General features: G+C 43.8%; 1 protein-coding gene across 2 annotated transcripts in view; it reads left to right on the forward strand.

Moving 5' to 3' along the window:
- Positions 1-17,942, forward strand: part of GOLIM4 (golgi integral membrane protein 4) — a 72,634-nt gene extending 54,692 nt beyond the window's left edge. For both annotated transcript variants that reach the window (XM_037163395.2, XM_037163402.2), the window contains 8 exons: positions 1,277-1,612; positions 3,294-3,559; positions 4,011-4,090; positions 5,461-5,570; positions 8,623-8,790; positions 9,112-9,180; positions 15,781-15,861; positions 16,160-17,942. In XM_037163395.2, the coding sequence (XP_037019290.2) occupies positions 1,277-1,612; positions 3,294-3,559; positions 4,011-4,090; positions 5,461-5,570; positions 8,623-8,790; positions 9,112-9,180; positions 15,781-15,861; positions 16,160-16,309 (1,260 nt within the window). In that variant the 3' untranslated portion in view covers positions 16,310-17,942. The remainder of the gene's footprint in view (positions 1-1,276; positions 1,613-3,293; positions 3,560-4,010; positions 4,091-5,460; positions 5,571-8,622; positions 8,791-9,111; positions 9,181-15,780; positions 15,862-16,159) is intronic.
- The last annotated feature ends 3,503 nt before the right edge of the window (positions 17,943-21,445 follow it).

Raw genomic sequence — 21,445 nt, forward strand, 5'->3', positions numbered from 1 at the left:
CTTTGTCTGGGTCTCGGGTTACCGCTAATTTATGAAAACACAACCAGATCCCTGGCCGGGGAATTGGTTTTATTCTCTGCCCTCGTTGACCAACAGTCTACCAGGCTCATCTTTTAACATCTCAGACCTTCAGTTTTCCCGCCTGCCAGGTGGAGATAGTTATTTTCCGCTCTGAGCTTTCGCCCAGGGATATTGTGGAGATAGATGACAGGTGGTTGAGAGCACTTCGTGCCCTTTAGAGAAATACTTCACGTCAACCCAGGACAGTGTTATGTCACACTCGCAGGTATGTGAGGATGCTGGTAAAATGTGCATCTCCAAAAGTTTTCCTCAGATGTCCGAGAAAGGACATTTCTTCTAAGTTTATTTATTCATTTATACCCGCCATCTTCTCAGTTATACTCCCGTGAATTTAAGGAGAGGCCTTCACATTTATTTCAATTATGGGAGAGCAGTCTGACCAAAGAAATGATCTTTTCTGATCAACGAAGCGGTGGAGAAAGGCATCGCGAATGCGCCTGTGGGTGTTGTATAATCTCTGTGTTGCTCCTCTTTTCTGATTAGTGAAGATCATGTAAAAATGTCTGAAACTTACAGGGAAAGTGGATTTCATCAGTTAATTTTAGAAGAGGGGTGCTCTTTAGACACATCATTTTGTGTTGTTGCTAAGGTTCTGAGTTTTCTGTATTAACAGCACGAAATACAAAAGCCTTTCTCTGGCTTACAAAAAACCCACTACTTTAATACACTGAATAGGGTTATATTGTTTCTGGTTAATGGGCACTATTTTTAGCTAACGTGGATGTTCATTAGTAAAGGCAGTCTATTCTTTTTATGAGCTAACACCAAATAAACCCGACTCATCCTCTATTTGATCTCATCCTTTTTCCAGTTACTAAGGCAAAATTTACATTCAAGAAAAGTGTGTAACTGTTTCAGCACTAAGTTCCCCCCCTTTTTATTCTAAGGGAAAAGAAGAGCTAGATTGCTCGTGCTGGGAAGGCCTGAAGATGCGGTCGCTCACAGGCTTTACCTTTGGGTCGTTGCCGAGTCCTCTCCCAGGTGGACCTCTGCTTCCTCGTCTCTACTCGATGGGTTGGATTTCACAGTGAGAGCAGTTCAGTGGCTGCACTGAGGCCACGCTTTTCAGTCAGGACTCTATTTCTAGACTCTAGGATTTTGCTTATGTTGTAACCGCACAGATGTGTTTGTAAATAAGTTACGTCCCTGCTTATGAAATAGAAGAGTGTCATTTCCCGGCTTGTGTTTGGCCTAGGTGTCTCGAAATGGTCACGTGTGGCAGAGGCACGAAGCCGGGCCTGGGAGAACGGAAAAAACAGAGCCTTCCCCTCCCGCTCGGAAGGACGCGGAGTTCCAGGCTCCGGCGGAGCAGAGCCAGCACGGAGCGGAGGCCGGGAAGCCGGAGGAGCAGCAGGTGGAGGAGGAGCACAGGAGGGCCCTGGAGGAGGAGGCCATGGAGCAGGTCGGGCAGGCCGAGCGTCTGGAGGAGGAGCACGACCGGTCCCCAGAGGAGCAGGACCGGGAGTGGAAGGAAGACGCCAACCTCGTGGGAGGGCGCGCTCCTGCCGAGGGAGGCGGTCACCCCCCTCAGGTGGGCCCTGCTTCGGTTCGGCCTGCTGGGAGAAGACGCGAGGCTTCCTTTCCAAATATTAAAGGAAAAAGCTTCCCTGTATATGACAGTCTCTGAAATAAGAATGCGAGTGATTTCACTGAACACTACATGCACAGACTTCAGTTTTCTTGTGTAATGTTCATAGCAGAGCCACTTCCATACCTAAGAAATGCCTTTGGAGAAAGGACAAAATTGCAGGGGGGTGTGTGTGTCACCGTGGGTCCGTAGTGCACAGTGCCGGGGACACATGCTGATGTCCCCTTCACGGCGTGGCACAGGGGAGCCCCTGCCTGGGCCCCTGACTGTCTGCGATCGTAGGTCTCCTCCTGTTCATTCACTGTCAGGTGTATGCTGGCTGTGGCCCATTTACCTTCCAGGTGGTTAGTAAGTTATCAAAAAGCTGATCTTATCACTTAAGGACACTCCACTAGCTGAGCATGTTCGACCTCTGCCCAGGCTGCCCCGACTGAGAATGCCCCTCTCACATAAGTATGATTTATGTAAGTCACTTAGTACATTTATAAACTGTACTTTCAGGGAACGTGAAGCTACACTGAATGCAGCTAGGCTCCTTGTCCCGTCTCTAAGCCGATACTCGACAATAGGCTGCCTGGTCTTTGCATGGATACTGAAGCCGTGTTTATTTATAACTAAAGCTGTTACTGGCCTTGAACTTTCCAAGGCTTCGAGCTGCTTGAAACTTCAGGCTGAGTAGGTATAAAACCCTCTGCAGCTGCACTCCAATGCCGCAAACTTAGCATCAGGAAGCCTCTCCCAGTTTTGTGTCCTTTGTGGCTTTCTTCAGAGTGATTCCTCGCTGCGTGTACTTGTATCAGCGGGGGGATGGAGGACAGCAGAGTTTAGGAATTCCTGTGTCAGACTTTCTTTTGATCAGAAGGCACTATCTTCTTACCCGTTCTGTTTCTTGGAAGAAAATTGGTTGGTTCTCTGCTTTTCCGCCCTAATCTGAAATTTCACTCTTTCAGTGATGTTTCACCTGAGATTGGGACATTGCTAGAGTTAATTAAAACCCCTCAGGGTGTTAAACTCATTTTCATCAGAGGCCAGCCACATCAGCCTCATCAGCCTCATCAGCTTCTCAGGTGCCTTCAAAGGGCCGAACGTAATTTCAGGACTGTGTAAATGTGACTACTCCTTAACTAGGGGCAAGGAGCTCAGCACTGCCACTGGGTCGAAACAAGGTGCCGGGGGGATAAAACAAGGTGGCCCTCGGGCCTTTTGTTGGCCATAGGTGCCCTAGATTTTTAGCCTAAAGCTCACAAATTGCCCCATTGAGTTTGAGGTCACCAAGTTCCCACGTATAGCAGGGCTATTTGAATGGAAGTTTAATTAGGGTTCAAAACTCACTTTTTTCTGTTTGCCCTCTTTTTTTTTAAGAGGGGGCACATTGAAAACTGGCCTTAAAGCCAATAAATCGGGCTAGTCAGTTGCTAAGAAGCCAAGGGCTACTCACAGGGAGTTGGAAAGTGGGAGTGCCAGTGCCGGGTGACCCTTGCACCTCAGGTCTCCTCACAGTTCACCTGACAGATACAGATAGGTGTTAATGCACCATCCCTGCCTCCTGAGTCTGTCCTGAGAAACAAAGGAGAATTCAAAGGACCTGACTGCTTCTGCTCAACTCCAGCTCATTTTTCCCCAGGTACATTCTTCAGCTGAGCCGGTTACCAAGTTCCGATCAGCGTACGAGGAGCAGCTGGAACAACAGAGACTGGCGGTGAGGCGTGCAGAGGAGGCCCAGCGGCTGAGAGAGCACCAGGAGGCCCTGCACCAGCAGAGGCTGCAGGAACACTTGTTGAGGCAGCAGCAGCAGCAGCAACAGCAGCAACAACTTCTCTCGCAGGAGATGGCCCAGCAGAGGCTGGCCCAGCAGGAGGAGGGGAGAGCACAGCGCCCGGAGCAGCTACGGTAGCCTTCCGCCGCACGTGACGGCCCCTCCGGTTTCTATAAGCAGATGAAACACAGCTTTGTGCATTTATTGTCCATGAACATGAGGGGCTCAAATTGCTCCTGTAGCTGAGGCAGAATTAAGTTCCAAATACTTTATCTTAAAAAATAATCAACCTTTTTGAGTGTGCTTAAAAGTGATAGTATAGGTCTCAGAATAACCTAGCAGGTTTGGTGCTAACTTTATTTTATTTTATCATTTGAAAGGCAGTGTATCTTTTTTAAGGTATCTTTTGGAAGTGTATCCAGAATCTTTATTAAAACTGAATTGCCTAAGTTTTTTAAAGAAGTTTTTATAGCTTGAAAAAAGTTGAAAAATTAGTTTATTACTGTCTTCAAAGATAAATGACTTACGTCAAACTGTGCTGCTTAATTTGTGTTGCTGAGTTGATGATGTCTGTGCCCCTTGCAGGCAGCAAGCTCATTACAATGCTGTGGATAATGATATCGTTCAGGGAGCCGAGGACCAGGCCATGCAAGAAGAAGGAGGCGGTAAGACTCCTTGGATGATGAATGCTTTAATGAAACTGCTCAGTAACAAGTGCCCACTCAGGGTTACACGCCCATCTGAGTCCGTGCGGAGAGACTTGTGTTCCGTGTGTCTTCGCTGGTTGTGTTTTTCTTCATTCTCCCAGACAGTATGCAATGGTGGACACAGTTGCCCAAGAAAATGTTTCCTCTGTAACACTTTAGAGTAGAAAGGGAATAGTAGTTTCAACTTTTGTATACTAGTCACTTCTGACACATTACCATAGGACCGGTGAGACTTTGGGAAATTTCTTCGTTTTCTCCTTGCCTTGGAGGCTTTTGGATCATTGCCTTAAAAGTTTTCAAAAATTAAGGTGATAGTAACTTTCCATCGTAGCGTGCATCCGGGTATAGAATGTATCGAGTGTGGCTCTTTCTGTGATAATAGAACCGGAGAGTAACTGTCTCTCCGCCAGCACTAAGATATGTATCCTTCCTAAGGAGACTGAAGAAGGGGGATTACTGGAACTCCGTCTCTAGCCTGTTCTGACACTTCATAGCCCTCGGAGTCGAGAAATTGTTTTCCTTATGTTCCCTGTGCAGCACTTGAAACTTTTTTGTTCTGTTATCAGAAAGATTAGGGAATGGTCTGTTCACTTCTTTACTTAATGAATTCCCCGATGCACTTGAAACCTAATGGTAAGTTGCCCTGTGTCCTTGTTTTCCACAGGTAAATCTTCTCTATCTGTGTAACCTTTCCTCTTACAGCTTACTAAAAAGGTTATTTGTCCTCTTATATGCTCTTATCTAAATTCACTATCTCAAACAATTTGTCTAAAAGCACCTGGTTAGTGTCTGTGTGAGTATGGTGTGGATGTATCTGAGCTATGGCCGTCATCCTCCCTCTGAGTCCGAGGTCACAGGACGGGCGCTGTTTGTGTTTTTGTTCCACACGTGGGGTTGTTCTTTCCTTTATTTCCTGAAACAGTATCCATTTCTACTCTTGGTACCTTGCTATTTCCTCTGATACTACCCAAAATTAGTTGGTAATTTTAGCAACATCCAGTGGACTGGGATTTAACTGAGAGAGTTTTGATTGTTGTTGTTTTGCGCAGTGGGGCGGAGGGGACAGGGAATGGCAGTCTCTCTCATAAACACAGAGAGTTAGAATGCTGCTACTGACCCTCACGTCTCCTTACGCACACACTCGGGGGAAAGGACGTGGCGATATTCAGGAAAGCCAAGATGGGAGCCTTATTTTGAGTTAACCTCACTGGAGGAGAGACAGAGTAAAGGGTCTCTGGGAAAGCCTGCTGGTGGTGGCTTTGGTTTTGTGAATGGAAAGAATCCTGTCTGGTTCTCCTAGACTGATGTTGGTTTCTTTGATTTGCCAGCCTATGAGAGAGACAACCAGCACCAAGATGAGGCAGAAGAAGACCCAGAGAATGGACGCATGCCCCAAGAACAAGGGCTGCCTGAAGCTGACCCCGAATCTGAGGTGGATGTAAGTGTCCGCTCTTCTGGTCATGATACTCGGCAACTCACAGGGCAGAGAGGAAACCTGAAGGTTTGCCTGACACCCTGCCCCTGACTCCAGATGGGCCTGTTGTTTCATCAGCCCCAGACAAGGATGGTTTGCGTGATCATACGATATGAGCAGTGTTGTTAACTGTAAAACATGGGGGGCGGGGCTTGATGAGAAGGGGTTAAAATTTGCTCTGGGAAAACATCAAAGGGTTCATTCTCTGATAACTTTTAGATTAGTGAATTAAAATTAACAAAAAGTAAAGGCAAAATTGTAAGGCATTGAAACATGTAGTCATTCTGAAGGATGGGGGGGGAGACAAGTGTGGGGGCTGGAGCAGGAACCAGAGAAAGGAAATGAACTATTATTGGGCATGGTAAGCGGTCTGCCGGGGCGTTACAAATGTCCCGTGACAGCAATTTCCCAGTAGTCAGTGACCATTTTAATAGGCACATGGGTTAGAATGCGTGGTTTGAGAAGGGAAAATTTTGCCCAAGTATCGTGATGCTGAATTGTGTTTACCAAAAAAGGACCAGGACTCCCAGTTCAGCTGGGTGGTCTGGGGCCTTGGCCTTGCCTGTGAGTACAGCAAGCCCTGTTGAGTGGGTGTGGTCTTGCGCGTATGTGTGGGTGATTATTACCACTTACTTGAGCTCTCCTGTCCTCTTCGTTAGTAAACCAACCAGCATGTTTATAAAGTTTAGTCTGTGCTGTCCTATGGACCCTGCATATATTATATCGACCTTATGGATTGAAAAAGGGCTCCAAGTCCTTGATTACTGTTGAGAAAGTCTTCCTGATGGCTACTTAAAGCCACCTTGGTGGAGACAGATTTCCCTCATGTGGAGAGAAGGCGGACGCACCCTCCCACCAGCCCCGGAATTAGCACCGTGAAGGTGTGCTCCGGGGGACCCAGGCCCTGAAATGTTTTCGGGAAAGATACACAGCTATAGACACTGTGAATGAGCCAGGGAGTGTGCTGAGCGGGCTGAGTGTTCAGTCAGTGCCACTGGGGGCTGCTGCGTGTGCTGCCCGCTTGACCACGTAATCTTTACTGACTCGGTTTACTTGTTCTGGAGACACACTGGGACACGCTGGCCTCCCTGTCATGCCTTCTTGTCGCTAGAAATTGTTAACCTGCTTGTCCTGCTCTTTGTCTTATCTATTTCATTTCTTTTTTCTTTTTTTAAAGATTGTATTTAATTATTTTTAGAGAGAGGGAAGGGGAGGATGAAGAGAGGAAGAGAAACACTGATGTGAGAGAGAAACAATCTGTCGGTTGCCTCACACACTCCACTCCGGGACCTGACCCACAACCGAGGCATGTGCCCTGACCAGGAATTGAACCAGCAACCCTTCGGATTGTGGGGTGATGCCCAACCCACTGAGCCATGCCAGTCAGGGCTATTTTTTCTTTAATAGTTTTTTTCTATCTTCAGTTATATTTGACATAAAATATTACATTAGTTTCAGGTGTACAACATATGATTAGACATTTATATGACTTACGAAGTGATCACCCAGATAAACCTAGTACCCATCTAACACCATACACAGTTATTACAATATTATGGACTGTGATTTACATCCTCGTGACAATTCTGACTCCCAATTTGTACTTCTCAATCCCTTCACCGTTGTCCAACTTTAGGGAAGTATAATGGATCATCTAGTTATTTTATTGGGATATAACCATCATGCCCATGAAGTCTTATTTACTACTCGGTCAGAGTTGGAGCTAGGAACACAGTATATTTTTATTAAGTTTTACAAAAGCTTCGGTCCTTTTTTTTCTGAAGAGAATGTGGGACGTTTTTTCTATTTCCACAGGAATTATTGATAATGCATAAAAAAAGCACATAAGAGATGGTGAAGTAACTGGAGCCTAGTGTGCAGGGAATGGTTTGTACTCTCTGATCTTCCCAAGAGAGGTGTCATTTGCACTTAAATGAAGTGTGCAGCCAGGGATGCGCAGAGAGTAATTCAGCAGAGACTGCAGTGAGCTCTCCTACACGTTCAAGGCTCTGAAGTGAACTGAAGTAGAATCAAGTCTGGAGAACATTGAAGGAGACTAAATCTTACTCTGAGGCGTCACCGTCTCTGGGAAGCGCTGGCGGCTTCGGTTAAGTGTCCCGCTGGTGGCACTGGAGTGAGGGGGGGGCTTGCACGAGCAGCGCCGGGTCTGCTGACTGAGCTCAGACCCGCTGTCTGAATTTTTATGAGGTCATGTTTCATTTTGAAAGGCGCTTTGGGAGCTTAAGTGGAAAATCGAGATAATTCTAAAGTTGGTGATATGGAGGGAATTCGTTGGACACCGGAACTGAGAGCTACTTGGGAGGAAGGGATGGGTCGAGGGAGATATTTTTCAAAATAATAATTGCCAGCGGTTGGGTCAGCTGGGTTCTTGTTCTCCTGTCCCTGGCCAGCACGGTGTCTCCCAGGGTCCCGACAGTACTTGTTATAAAGAAACGCTATTCGTACTAGAAATTGTTTATTTGCTTATGAACTAGCCCTCTTCCTGTCTCCTTTCCAGGCCCCTCTTCGGTCCTTTCTGGTGTCGGCCTTATTTTTCTTCTTCTGCTTTTTTACCCACTTACATGTGGGTGAAAAGCTTTTACACAGAAAGCTTTTCTGTATAAAAATCAGCACACCAGTACACAAAGTTACCATTTGCTGATCTGAATCTTCCATTTTAATTATTTCTTACGGGGTCTCTTGGTTTTTATTAACTATTTTTCTCACGTCTATTTAGTTATGCTCCCTTACTTGTGATAGTAAAGTTTTGAGGACCAATTTGGAGCCCCAGAAAAGAAGTGCCAGTCATATTTCATTCTCACTCATCAGCCCCAACAAATAAAGCAGGAGTTTTCTGTTTTGACAGTGGGATGTGGACTTGTGTGTCTTGGCAAGGACGCCCTGCACCATCCGGCAAAGGATGATTTCATTTTCTGCCCCTGGGTAGCCTTTCAAATGAAATTAAACTTGATCCTGGATTTCGAAGTGGCAGTTGCTTTTTATTAAAATTTTACAGAGGGCAGCTGTAGAGGATATAAACCCAGCAGATGACCCTAATAATCAAGGCGAAGATGAGTTCGAGGAAGCCGAGCAAGTGAGAGAAGAAAATTTGCCAGATGAAAACGAAGAGCAGAAGCAAAGTCCTGAAAAGCAAGGGAATGCAGAAATGGAGGAGCATTTGGTGGTAAGCGGAGGCCTCTCGGGAAGGCGGCTTTATCCCGGGTATTGTAATAAATGCCTGGTTTATGCAAAAGATTAGTCATAACCTACACTGACAGACGGTCTGCCTCTTTGGCTGGTTTTCAAGCCATTATATGAAATGATGTGTCTGCACTCAGAGAGTGACGGGCGGCCTGGGCTTTTTGTGTTGGGAATGATTACTCATTATTTCCTGGCCACCGATGCATTGAAAGTACACTTCTCATGGCGGCATGCTTGTTCTCTGAGCACTATAAAACACAGCTCCAGTGTTCAGTGACCGGAGCCTCCCCTCTTGTTTCAACAGATGGCAGGAAACCCAGACCAGCAGGAGGATAATGTGGACGAGCAGTACCAGGAGGAGGGAGAGGAGGAGGTAGGACGGTGGGATGTGGGGGCCCGGTCACACTGCTCGGTGCATCGCACTAACCTTAAACAAGCCTCGGCGGCTTTGGCTCTGATAGGTCTTTCATGGAGATGTTCAGAAAGACTTAGGCAGGGCAGGACTTAGCAGGAGGAAAGAGACAATGGCCGTGAGACATGGGTTAGAAGATCCCAATAGGTGGGTAATGGAATCCCTTCTCTCCGGTTCTCAGCAGAAAGTTTGAACGAAGAAGACATTTGGCCTCTCAGCAACAGTGGGCCCAGGTGTGTGTGACCTCTGTGAGGCTGTTTTCCCCTGTATGTTTCCTCGTGAAAGAGAGAACAGCAAAGCTCTGCACATCAGGGGAGCCTGGCCTGACCCTGTGACTTCCTCTGTAGACAAGGCAAAGTGCGTGCCCCACAGGGGCACCCCACAGTGTCTGTCAGGTGCACCTCACACCCTGCAGACATGTAACAGACAAAACACATGGTCTTTACTTTTAGCCTTTTCCATCCCAAGAATTTGGTATCTTAATTAAATTTAAAAATACAAAAGAGGAAAATATGTAAGGGCTCAATTGAATGAAATGCATTTTGGTAGGATTTCTTAACCTGTCCTTTTAATTTGCTTTTTTTACTGTAAACTTTAGGCACACTGTTGTTAGTTCGGTTTGGAGCGTTGTGGGGCCGTGTTTGGTGACTGACCGAGGAGTGCTGTTGTTGTAGCTGCTCCGTCACCGCGCTTTACGGATGACTGAAGTCCTTGGGGACAAGATGTGGATGAGGCCCCGGGCCCCCTGTTCAGTCTCTCTCTGGACCAGTAAATGGTCCAGCAAATTAAATCCCTGTTTTAGAGGTGCCTCTCAGCCAGGCATCTTGCTCGTGTATGTGGCTTTGGCCCTAAGGGACACCACGAGAGAGGATGGACAAGTGGCAGCCTGGACAGACCACCCCGCCACTGGAGCCCCTGTGCACAATACCGGTGCTGCTGCACACACACACAGTTCCTGTGATGAGGTCTGCTGTCTCGTTTTTATGGCATTTGTCCTCTGTCAGAGCCGTTGCTAAAATGCGTGCTTCTACCAGGGAGACGAAAGGATGCCACGCGGCACAGCGTGGGCAGCACTCCGGGCACCCGCGCTCGGACGGGCTTGATCTTTCCACCCTCTTTCCTCACCCTAATCAAGACCCCAACTGCCTTATCAGAAGAGAGCATTAGAGAAACTAGCAGCCTTGAATATTAAGACATTTGGCAAGAAAAAGATATTCATCTGGACTTTTCTTATAGCAGGATGTCTAGACGAATATTACTTTATTCTATTATGGCAGATGCTGGGAGTCTTTTGAGATATTAAAAGGAAAGAGGTTCACCTTGGCTTTCCTTTGAAAATTCAGAAGGGTAAACATAAAATTTTAACCAGTATTTACTGATGATTTCTTTATTCCTGTGTGATAACAGTTAAGGCAAAGAAGAGAAATCCTGTAATCCAAGAGGGACTGAGAATTAAAAGAAAAGAAAGATGGGGGTGGGTGGGGAGAATGGTGGCCAGGCAGGAGGTTAGAGTCCCGCCCACGACAGCCACTCCCTTGGGCTGGGCTCTTCCTCCCTCCAGTGGGCGGAACTGACCGAGAGCCTTTCCCTGTCCCTGCACCAGGCCCTGGTCCTGCTTCTCTCTGGCCAGTTCCCTGCCCAGAATTCCCATGTCAGCCTCTGGGCCCACTTTCTAACCCATCTTGCACAGGCTGCAGGTTGCCACACCCTCTCACTTAGGCCTGTTGCCTGGTGAGCTCTTCGGGAAACCCACTGTGCCCTTCTTCTTTCCTGGGTAACTGTCCTCTCCGTCCCCTGAGTGTCCCTCGTTCAGGCTGTGTTGTCCTTTTCTGGTGGTTCCTGAGACGATCAGTATCGAGTCTTCCCACCCCTTTCCGCAGTTCCCAGTTCTCCCCATGAGGAGGGTGCAGGAGCGTGGTTCCCAAAAACCATTCAAGGACTAGTTACAGTTACAAACAAAGTTCTCAGTGGGTGGCAAAATGGGGGAGATGAGAGGAGTCCCAGGACGGGAGAGAGCACATTTTGTTGTTTGTCAGTGACTGTGTGTGAGACGCTGAAAACCACAGGATACTGTGTGATGCACATTGTTCTGTCTCCATCTGGCCTCAGGGTCCCCCAGCTGCCTCACTGGGATGCGGGCCCCACCGCTCTTGCCGGTGGCCCTCCCCTTGGGCGGAAGTGCATCCTGCTAGGGCAATCAGTACCTGTTTGGAGGTGCAGCACCTCAGACTTGTGACTGATTTTTAGGAAATTTGCACTGTTCCCACCTTTTATCTTAGTGCAGTGGTGTTAGTCACCCTTCAAAGACAGAAAGAGGGTGGCTGTGGACCAGCATTCACTGCTCATTGTTTGGGATTGTTTGAGGGGAAGACGTTCATGTGGTGAGATCATCCTCATGTGGCTGACTTAGCAGGTTATCTACTTATGAGCAAACAAGACAAATTATGACATTGCCCAAAAAAGGGCTCTGTGTGCTTTAAAATTAAATGTTAAAAAAATACGGAGATCGAATGACTGCTTGAAAGTGCTAAGTGCTGTTTCCCCAATCAACTGAAAACAGGCCAATGTAAACACTCGAGAGAGCGAGCACAAGGTTCTTTACTTGGCAGCCTGTGGTGGTGCTGCCGGCCTGTGCATCACCATGTCGAGAGCTGTCCGGGTGGCAAAAACTCTCCTGCAAAACATGGCTCAGCCAGCAGGGGTGCCCACCACTGAAGCTGACATTGCTGGAGGCTTTCCCTTGGTTACATTCCATCCCCCTGTTTGGATCCCGGCGTTCCTGATGACTTACAGTTCAGCCTTCTGGGTCCCAGCTCCTCCCATAACATCTTTGATGGATAAAAGAAAGGCATGAAGACAGGGACAGGGACAGGGGTAGCTGGCCAAAGCTCACCGCATTTTTAGTGGGTCTGTTTTGTTTTGGTTATTTATTAAACTTCGCCACACCACATGGGGACCATTTCTAAAAGGCCCCCAAAACATCAGAGTTCAGTGAACAAAAATGAGTAATGAGGAGCAGTGTTGGGAAATCTTTAACAAAATGTTTGTATCAGCTTTAATAGGATACCAAAGAGGGTCAAGTGTGGAAGACATAATTGGTGTATCTACATTATAAAAAAATGCTAACATTTGGCTTCTGGTTATTAGTCTAAGCATAACTTAAAATTAAAAATCCCATGTCATTTTTTTCCTTTTCAGTAATGCCTCTAAGATGAATTGGAATTACAGTACTTTTGCCCCAACCATAAAAAATACGTTACTAGAATAATAGTGTATATTTATAAATCTAAACAACTGCAACATTTTTATCTGTAGGTTCCCTAAATTAAAGAGTGATTTAAATCAGTCCTTCCCACCTCAGGTTATATTGACAACAAATTCCAAGGTAAGAAAAGAAAGAATTCGTAATATTTATCACTCTAGCCAGTATCCATGTCACTCAAGCAAGTGGCTGTCAGTGCTTGCTGTGGCAAAGAATCACCTTGGAGAGTGTGTGAAAAATACAAAGACTGGGTCTACCTTACCCTTGGAGATTTTGACCTTGTTTGTGGTGGACCTTGAAGTCAGAGTTGTACCCAAGCCCCTGGCTGACGCTGGTGTTCCAGGAGCACCCTATTTACAGACACAGCCCTAGGACAGATGGTCGCAGGGGAAACCTGGGAAGTCTAACCCTGCTGAAACTTCTATGCAAATTATGTACCTGTTTGCTGACCACTTTCTTACCGGAGTCATAAAAGGATCTGTGACTCCCCACGCCCCAGACAGTGATGGAAATCAGTACCTCTGCTGAGCACTGATTTTCATCCAACTCTTTATTTTACAAATAAGAAATCTGAGCTTCAACCAGCGTAGCGAAATGTTTGAAGGTCACACAGCTTGTTATTGTCAAACCATGACTAGAGCCCACCGAGGTCTTATTTTAAAGTGCACCCGGCATACACTCATGCATGTAACTAAGCAGTGGATATGGGCCAGTTGTTAGAAGTTAGTAAATGCAGAAGGAATGATAAAATTAGAGAGTCACCGTTTCTGTAACCCCTCATTAAAGCCATTGATGTAAGAGCACTCATCAGTGGATGATATCACTACTCGCTAAAAATCCTCACTTTGCAAATTGAATGTGAATTCACTCAAGCCTTAAGCTAACTTACTTTCATAAGAAATGTGGGGGCTGAAGGAATGAGTTAAGTGATGCCTTAAAGAAGTGAGTAATCAGTAACACTGAGGAGAAACGAGGAGAACCTAAGTTAGGAGTGACCTTTGCTTGGATGATGACGAGAACAAACCAACTGTCAATAGACATTTGTAAGCCAATCAGGACTGTGTCAGTATGGACTAGACAGTAGATGATACCATGAATCATTTGTCCGGTGGTTGAATGGCACTCTGGTTACATAAGACAAGCTCATTGCTTTTAGAGATGTATACTCAGATGGGTAGGGATGAAATGATATGATGTGTAGAATTTTGAGAAATAATTAATCACAAAATAAAGAAAAGCAAAAGTGTGGCAACTTTGTGATGACTTTTGACCTTGGTGATGACTATAAGGAGTTCATGAAATTATTTTCTTTCTGCGTGTGTGTGCTTGAAAATTTTTAGAATAAAAACAAATGAGCTCATTGTTAATACAGCCAGGAGAGCTGCAGAACCAAGGTTTTAGTCCGGGTTTGTCTGACCCCATAGTCAGTGTGTGACTGGCAAACTGAAGGCCTCGGCCTGTTTTGTGAGTGAGGTCTTCTTGAACGCAGCCCCGTGTTTTTACTCACGTATTGTCTGAGCCTGCTTCTGCACTGCAGTGGTGCAGCTGGGTAGTTGCTGCACCTTATGTCTGAGCAAGCCTGAATATGTACTCTCTGGACCCTTGACAGAAAGAGTGTGCTGACTTTGACTTATGTATCTTTTCCACCATTCTGCAGTTTCAAGGTAGTTTCCTCCCAACCCCAACTAAGCCATGTGTAGTGTTCACCAGCTACTGAAATTGACCGGGACACTTGAGCAATTTAACGATGTTTCAATTAGTAAGAACTTAATATAGTTTGAAATAAGTGCTTCATCATTTTCATCACAGTGTCCCGGGGAATGTTGTTATGAGGTTCTGTGACGAAGGGCAGAACAATGTCGTGGACACAGGAGGAGCCTGCTGGTGCAGCATGTGTCTTCTCTCTAGCTCAGCCCACCAGGACATGTAAATACGAAAGATGCTCTGCACCTCTGTCCCCGGAATGAGTTTATTTTGTGTCAGTGTAGTCGAGGGGCTGTGAGTCCAGCTGGTGTTGGGCTGGGTCATGAAAGCAGGCCTCTGTCCAGGGCATCTTTGAAAGGCCATCTTTGTAGGCTCCTAACAGCCCAGGTAGGTTGTGGTTCATTCCTGTTGCACCTGGGCTACACATCTCTTAATTTCTTGGTCCTTAATTAGAACATCTGCACACTTCCTTTCCTTGCCCATTTCTGGGATTTTGAACACCTTCCCGCTCTACACCAAACAAAATAAATCGGGTAATTTTATGTGTTATTCTAGGAGACTTCCTCTACACCATGGTCTTTGGAGAGATCAGGTTTTCTTTTGGTGCCAGGACAGTACATTATGCTTAATCACTGGCCAGCAGTTTTTCCAAATATATTCAAATGACTTAAACTATATGGTATGGCTTTTCAAAATAGTTAAGTTGGAAAATATCTTCTAACATTTTTCTAAATCATATATTTTGTAGGATGTAATCATTAAATAGAGATTATTTTAGCAAAAATATTTGGGTAGGCCCTGGCTGGTGTAGCTCAGTGGATTGAGCACAGGCCTGGGAACCAAGCAACCATGGTTCGATTCCCAGTCAGGGCACATGCCTGGGTTGCAGGCCAGTTCCCATCAGGGGATTCACAAGGGGCAACCATACATTGATATTTCTCTCCCTTTCTCTTTCTCTTCCCCTCTAAAGATAAATAAATTTTTTTAAAAATTAAAAATAATTTGGGTGATTTCTTTGATTTGCATTTTGAAAATTAATTGGTATCCATGACATAACAGTGATAATGTATATTACAGGACATTATTTGAAACAAATGTCCTGTTAGAACACTAAAAAGATGCAGGGATCTGAAGCAGTTTAATAACTATTCTATGAAGAAATTGAAATGGTCGTGTTCTGTGTTCTAGATATATGGGCCAGAAATTTTACTGTTAATTATAAATAGGTATGTCACATTTTTCTCAGTTTTCTCCTACCTTATATATAGGTTGTGGGATCTGTTTTCTGTGCTTACAGAGCACATGTTATTTGAACTGACTCATGTATTCATTCCTTCCACAGTATTTATTAAGCTGTGTGCCAGGCATGCATCTAGGTCCAGCAGACAGTTGCGTAAGGTTTTTTGTAGCAGGTGTAGTGTACATTTCTTCATAGCTAAGAGACAAGTCAAATATTTGGCTTTTCTCTTTTTTCGGATTTATTTTTAGTTTAGTTTTGTTGCTGCTACTTTGAGTGAACTTTTTAGAAATCACAATGTGTTGTTTCAAGTGCCCGAATGATAAAGGTGTCACCTCGTGTCTCTGGTTTGTTTCAGGTTCAGGAAGATTTGACTGAAGAGAAAAAGAGGGAATTGGAGCATAATGCTGAAGAGACCTATGGTGAAAATGATGAAAATGTATGTGTAGGGTGTGCATTTCCATCACGCATGTTTGCGTGTGTGTAGGAGACACCCGTGTATGGTGGACAGTCAGTGCATCTAAGGCGCCACAGAATTTAACAGGCCACCCTAGACTCAGGAAAATTTGTGACAATGTGAAGATTAGGAAAGACTGTAGCACTGTTGCCTACTAGAACATTAATTTTCACTTTTTTCTGTCCACCAAACATGAGTAACTTCTCACCTTTTTGTTTAAAAGAAGGGATTATTTGTCTCACTAACTCTGTGCCCTAACACTTTTTTTTTAAACTTTAAGGCTGATGAGAAAAACAATGATGGAGAAGAACGAGAAGTTCGAGCTGACAAACACCCCAAAGGCCGAGAAGAACACTACGAGGAGGAGGAGGAGGAGGAAGACGACGGGGCGGCTGTTGCTGAGAAGTCCCAGCGAAGAGCTGAAATGTAGCTGCAGCCCCAGCTGACAGACAACAGTCAGCCGACAGATTCCTTACAAGCTGCTCAAAACTAAGCCTGCCTACTGAACTCTAGGATATTTAATTACAAAAATTATGTATTTAGATTTTTTAAACTTTTGTATTAGAAATGCTCATACAATTATATGATATATTTTGATAACCTAGGTTAGAGCTTCTTTTATATTCAAGCTAAACCTGAGCAAAAAGAAAAACAATAAAGCAAACCTTAGGCTCTGAATCTCGTTTTTCAAAGACTATGTAATGTTGGAAAGGACATCGATTGTGTACATTTTTCAGCTTGTTTCTTTTCTCTATTCTGGTTTTCAGGTGTTTGTTGTGTCAGTTGCCTTTGATAAAATACAGGACTTCAGAATAAAGAATAGTGCAGAAATGCCATGTAGACTTGAAGGAGAATGGCCAGTTTACTAATTGCCCCTTTTTTGAGGTTCTTGTGCATCATTCCGATAGAATTTTCACCAGTCTTTGTATCTCTGGAGTAAGAGCCATTGAAAACCAACATTGTTTTCAGACTTGTCAGAACAGTTAGAAAAATATTTCACTTCAAAACACGGCTATTCTTTCTGAAAGGAATTAAATTTAAAAGTGAGATAGTACTAAAATTTATGTAACGGTATTCTGGACTTAGGTTTTTCAATATTCAGACAAGGTATGATACCTTAGTGCACTCACCTTTTTTGAAGGACTGACACATAGTTTAATAACTAATTTACTGTGTAGGGGCGATGTTTTCTACATGACCACCCATTCTGTTATTTTTCCAAAGCCACCTGGTGGTATTTGTTTCATTATCTAATTCCCCACAGTAATATATATTTCCCCTGTAAGCTCTGTGCCTCAGTACGTAATCACTTTGACGATAAGTGTGAATATGAAGATATACCAAGCTATACAACTGAATAAGATTATTTTTCAAAAACTGTACAACAGTATGATAAACCTTGGTGACTTTTTTCACTGCTGGGGTTGTGTCTGCATTGTGCCCACAGATAGACATTTTAATGATGATGAATTATAAAACTTAAAGAAGTGAAGAATCAGAAATTTCCCTTGTGATAGAGACATTTCAGTCTCAAGCATAAAGAGTTTTAGGTATATAAAATTAGGTAATTCATGTTTGTGGTTTTGTAATACTCTCAGATTAATAAAAAACATTTCCATTGCTACCACTGTGGGATGAATGTACTTTTATTTTGTAGTGACCACACTCACGTGTGGCTTTGAGTGTCCCAGCTGAGTGGTTGTATATGTACGCATAGGAATGTTTCTTCAAATGTGTTTTGGAATTTCAGTAATCCTAAGTCAAATTTTACCTTTATGTATAAAAACCCTTTATGTAATGTAAAATGTATAATATTGTACATAATATTCAGAATACAATTATTTTGGTAAATTAGTTTGTATTTTTAATGTCCCAGTTACAGTATTTAATTATTTGAAATATTGAAACTTGGTAATAGTCAATAAAGCCATAAAAAGGAAGTGACAAAGTTTAAAGTATGTGATTTTTTAATAGTTTGGGATTTTATAATTTCTTTTCCTTAAAAGGAAACAAATTTAAGAGGTACCAATATATATTAATAAATTATAAAATGCCTTTCTCAACCTGTTATTTTCCTCATACCTCTCCCTACTTCAATTGATGTGTGATCCCCCCCCGCCCCCTTGTCCTAAAGAAAGAGCTAAGAATTTTTATTTTATTCATGCTAGTTCTGGGGGAAGAAAAAAAGCATAGAATGTTTGAGCGTCATGCACACGAACAGCAGAAAGCAGCCATCACAAAACCATACTGCTCTCAGGGTGGCGTCAGTTATGTGGCCATGTTAGCTGATGTTCGGAGGACGACCAAGCAGCCCGAGCTTATCTACATCAATGAGATAAGCAGACATAAATTGTCACTTGTACTTATCTTGCCAATTAATCTATGGCTTCTGGTGCAACCTATAAGTCAAAGCATTTGGTACCATTGATGTAATCAGAAGGGGATAAAGGCACATTTACTGGAGACAAAAAAAGCTAAATTAGTACAAATACAGTGACTGGATAGTTATGAGAGTGATTGAACAGTATCTACGAGTGAGAGTCTGAGCCACATTAAGTCTGACTCCTATCAAGGAAAATACTGGTGTTTATTGACTGTCATAGTGAGACCGGTGTGTTGGTAGGACCCACTTCATCCCGCAGCGCTCCTTTCAGCTCCTCACTCCCCCATCCCCCAACTGCAGAAATTTGTTCAAGACTATTTGACATCGTTAAACTGCTTTGAGTTCTGTGCTTTATTTTTGGTTCTCTCATTACATTGTGGTATGCTAGGGCATGTTGCACGGCAATTTTTAAAAATGAGGTCAACTTCTACTGGATCATCTTTTGGCCTTCATTGTACTATCTATTCCTAGTTTTCTTCTTTCTATTCTGGCTACTCAATTCTTTTTTGCAGAGGTCTCTTCCTATGTTTTCCCCTTAAATATCTATGTCCTTTGACTTTTGACCTGGCGGTCTGCTCCCTGCTTCGCCCTCTTCCCACCCACATCTCAGGCACGTCTCCCGATCCGTCTCCTCAGCCTGGCTTTCTATGACCTGTCCAACACAGGTTCCTCATTTTCAAAGCTGAGCTTGCATTTCCCACCTAAAACCCACTTATCTTTCTAGGTTCTGCATTTCAATTCACCAAGGCTACCAAAACAAAACAAAAAAAACTTCGTCCTTGATTCTGTCTTTTCTCTTTATAGTTGCTACCAAAGTATCCTTAACTTTACCCATTTCTGTCCACCCACCCCTGCTGGTTCAGGCCCTGTTATCTTTTTGTCTGGACAATTGTAACGGTCCCCTAACTTCTCTCCTCACTTATTCTCGCCTCCCAAACTCTACAGTCTGTGCTAGTGTGATCTTTCTAAAGTTAACACTAACACTGCCACTTTATAAAATGATTCAATAAGATTTCTATTGTCCATACGAAAAATCCTGGACTCCTAGTATGATCTACATAATTCTTCATGATCTGGCACCATCTTACCTCTTCAGCCTTATAATTGACATTCTAAACTGAATCATAATATACATGACTCTTCTATGTCAAGCACATTTCTCTCTTAATGTGTTAGTAAGCAATCTTGACCCCTGTCCTTCAATGGGAGGTCAACCTGAACAAAGCCAATAATACTAACCCATCTCCTTGGACAACATACTCGGTCCAAGATGGGCACACGACTGAATTTCTTCCCTGGGAATTTTTGTTGTTGGAGGGCAATTACGGGGTTTCTACACATCTTGTGACAGCTTTTCTCCTGGACTATCTTTTCAGAAATAAATAAATTGCATACATCTATGCTTTTAATCCCATTCTCAGTGATAACGTCAAATTCCAGTATGAACCAAAATTGTTTTAATTTCTCTTTCACAAGCTTGAATTTCATCCAATTTCTTAAGTATTTCACATCTCTTTTTAACCTTGTCGATAAGAGTAGGTTGATCCTCCTTCCTCACATTTTTTTCAGGTGATTCTGGAGATATTTTTTTAAAGCAAAGCATTATTTTGTTTAATATCATAGCCCTTAGCCATCATGTGTTATTAGCAATATTATGTTATACATCGCCATGAGTCTTATATAGCTAGAACATATAATGTGCACCAGAAAGGATACTTGCCTAACAAACAGCCAGAAGTTAAAGCTAGTGTCTCCTGGGTCAGCAGGCATGCGCGCTCCCTGACTAGGAAGTAGAGGACAGACGACCTAACCCACAAGGACAAGCAAAGAGCAGAAGCACAGGTGCATTTTTTTCAGTCCCTGTATCTTGCCATCCCTGATGCCAGCCAAGTCCAGCCATAAGTTGATCAATAAGCCAAAAAATTCTAGTTTTTTTATTTGAGCTAGTTGGCTTGCCACCTGAAGATTCCTAATAGTTGACTAACATTCAGTTCCTTTAAAGCATTATGCCTCCCATATCTTGGTAAAATTGTCTCCTACTCTCCCCCAAGATACTGTTCAATCCTTATGCTCTTCTCTCATTTGCTCGGCTCATTGCTCTAAGTCTCAACTTAGGTACGAGTTCCTCAGGGGAGAGGCTTACCTCTCCCACCACCTGCTCTCCCCTGCCGAGTCTGCTTTGCATACCTTTTCTCTGTCTTGCAGCAGTATCCCGTGTTTTGTATCACGGTTCTTACCACAGTGTGTGGAAACCACTATTAACTTGTCTATATACTTGACATGTATGTTCGATGAGGGTAGAGACCTTATTTCTCTTGTTTATGGTCGCATCCCAATCTGGGATACTTTCAGTAGATATTTACTAAGTGACTAGCTTATGACCCTCATTTGTAAAATGAGGATATTGATTATTTCAAGATCACACAATTCTAAATAAGTGGCAGAGTACATTTTCTTCCCAAGTGAATCTGATTCCAATGCTAATTCTAAATATAGCAGGAGTTGTATGGATCACTAGCCAGTGTCAGTCCTGTTTTGAGTTTCATATATTCAGAAGGTGAGTTTTAAATTAAAAAAAACAACAACAAATGTAATGGAAGTAAAAAAAAAAAAGAGGAAAGTCTCAGCCATAGGGTTTAGGGAAGGAAACAAGAAATTGGAATTCTTTGACCTGAGATCAGAGGAAGATGTAACACTGTGTCTGTCTTCTTTGAAGCATCAGTTAGAGCATCAGGAATAAAGAAGTTCTTGAAAAACAGGTGAAAGGAGTTGTAAAACCAAGAGAGTAAAATCAGAATATATTAAATGCCATTTACAAGTGGCTTGCATAAGCTTCTTAATAGGGATTAGATGCAATATCCTCTTAGAATGTCCTCGGCTGCTGTGACCACGTGGGAGGGCCAGTTGTAACCAGGGATGAGCACACGACTGGGCTTCCTGCTCATCCACTGATGGTCTCCTCCTCCACACACCACTTTCTCTTCCGCTCTTCATGTGGAGGAAGGCCCAACCCATCACCACAGGGAGAATCCCAAACCAACCATTCTTCTCCATCTTCTTGGATTTCTATACTGAGGCAGGTATTAGGAAGATATTCCTTCCTTTCAAATTAAGCAAAATGCTCTCTGGCTCTGGTGAGGGCAGGGAACATACATCTGGAGCTGCCAGGGGTCATTCTCCCCA

The sequence above is a fragment of the Artibeus jamaicensis genome, unplaced genomic scaffold (assembly GCF_021234435.1).
Source record: "Artibeus jamaicensis isolate MK-2021 breed Jamaican fruit bat unplaced genomic scaffold, CSHL_Jam_final scaffold_474, whole genome shotgun sequence".
Lineage (NCBI taxonomy): Eukaryota > Metazoa > Chordata > Mammalia > Chiroptera > Phyllostomidae > Artibeus > Artibeus jamaicensis.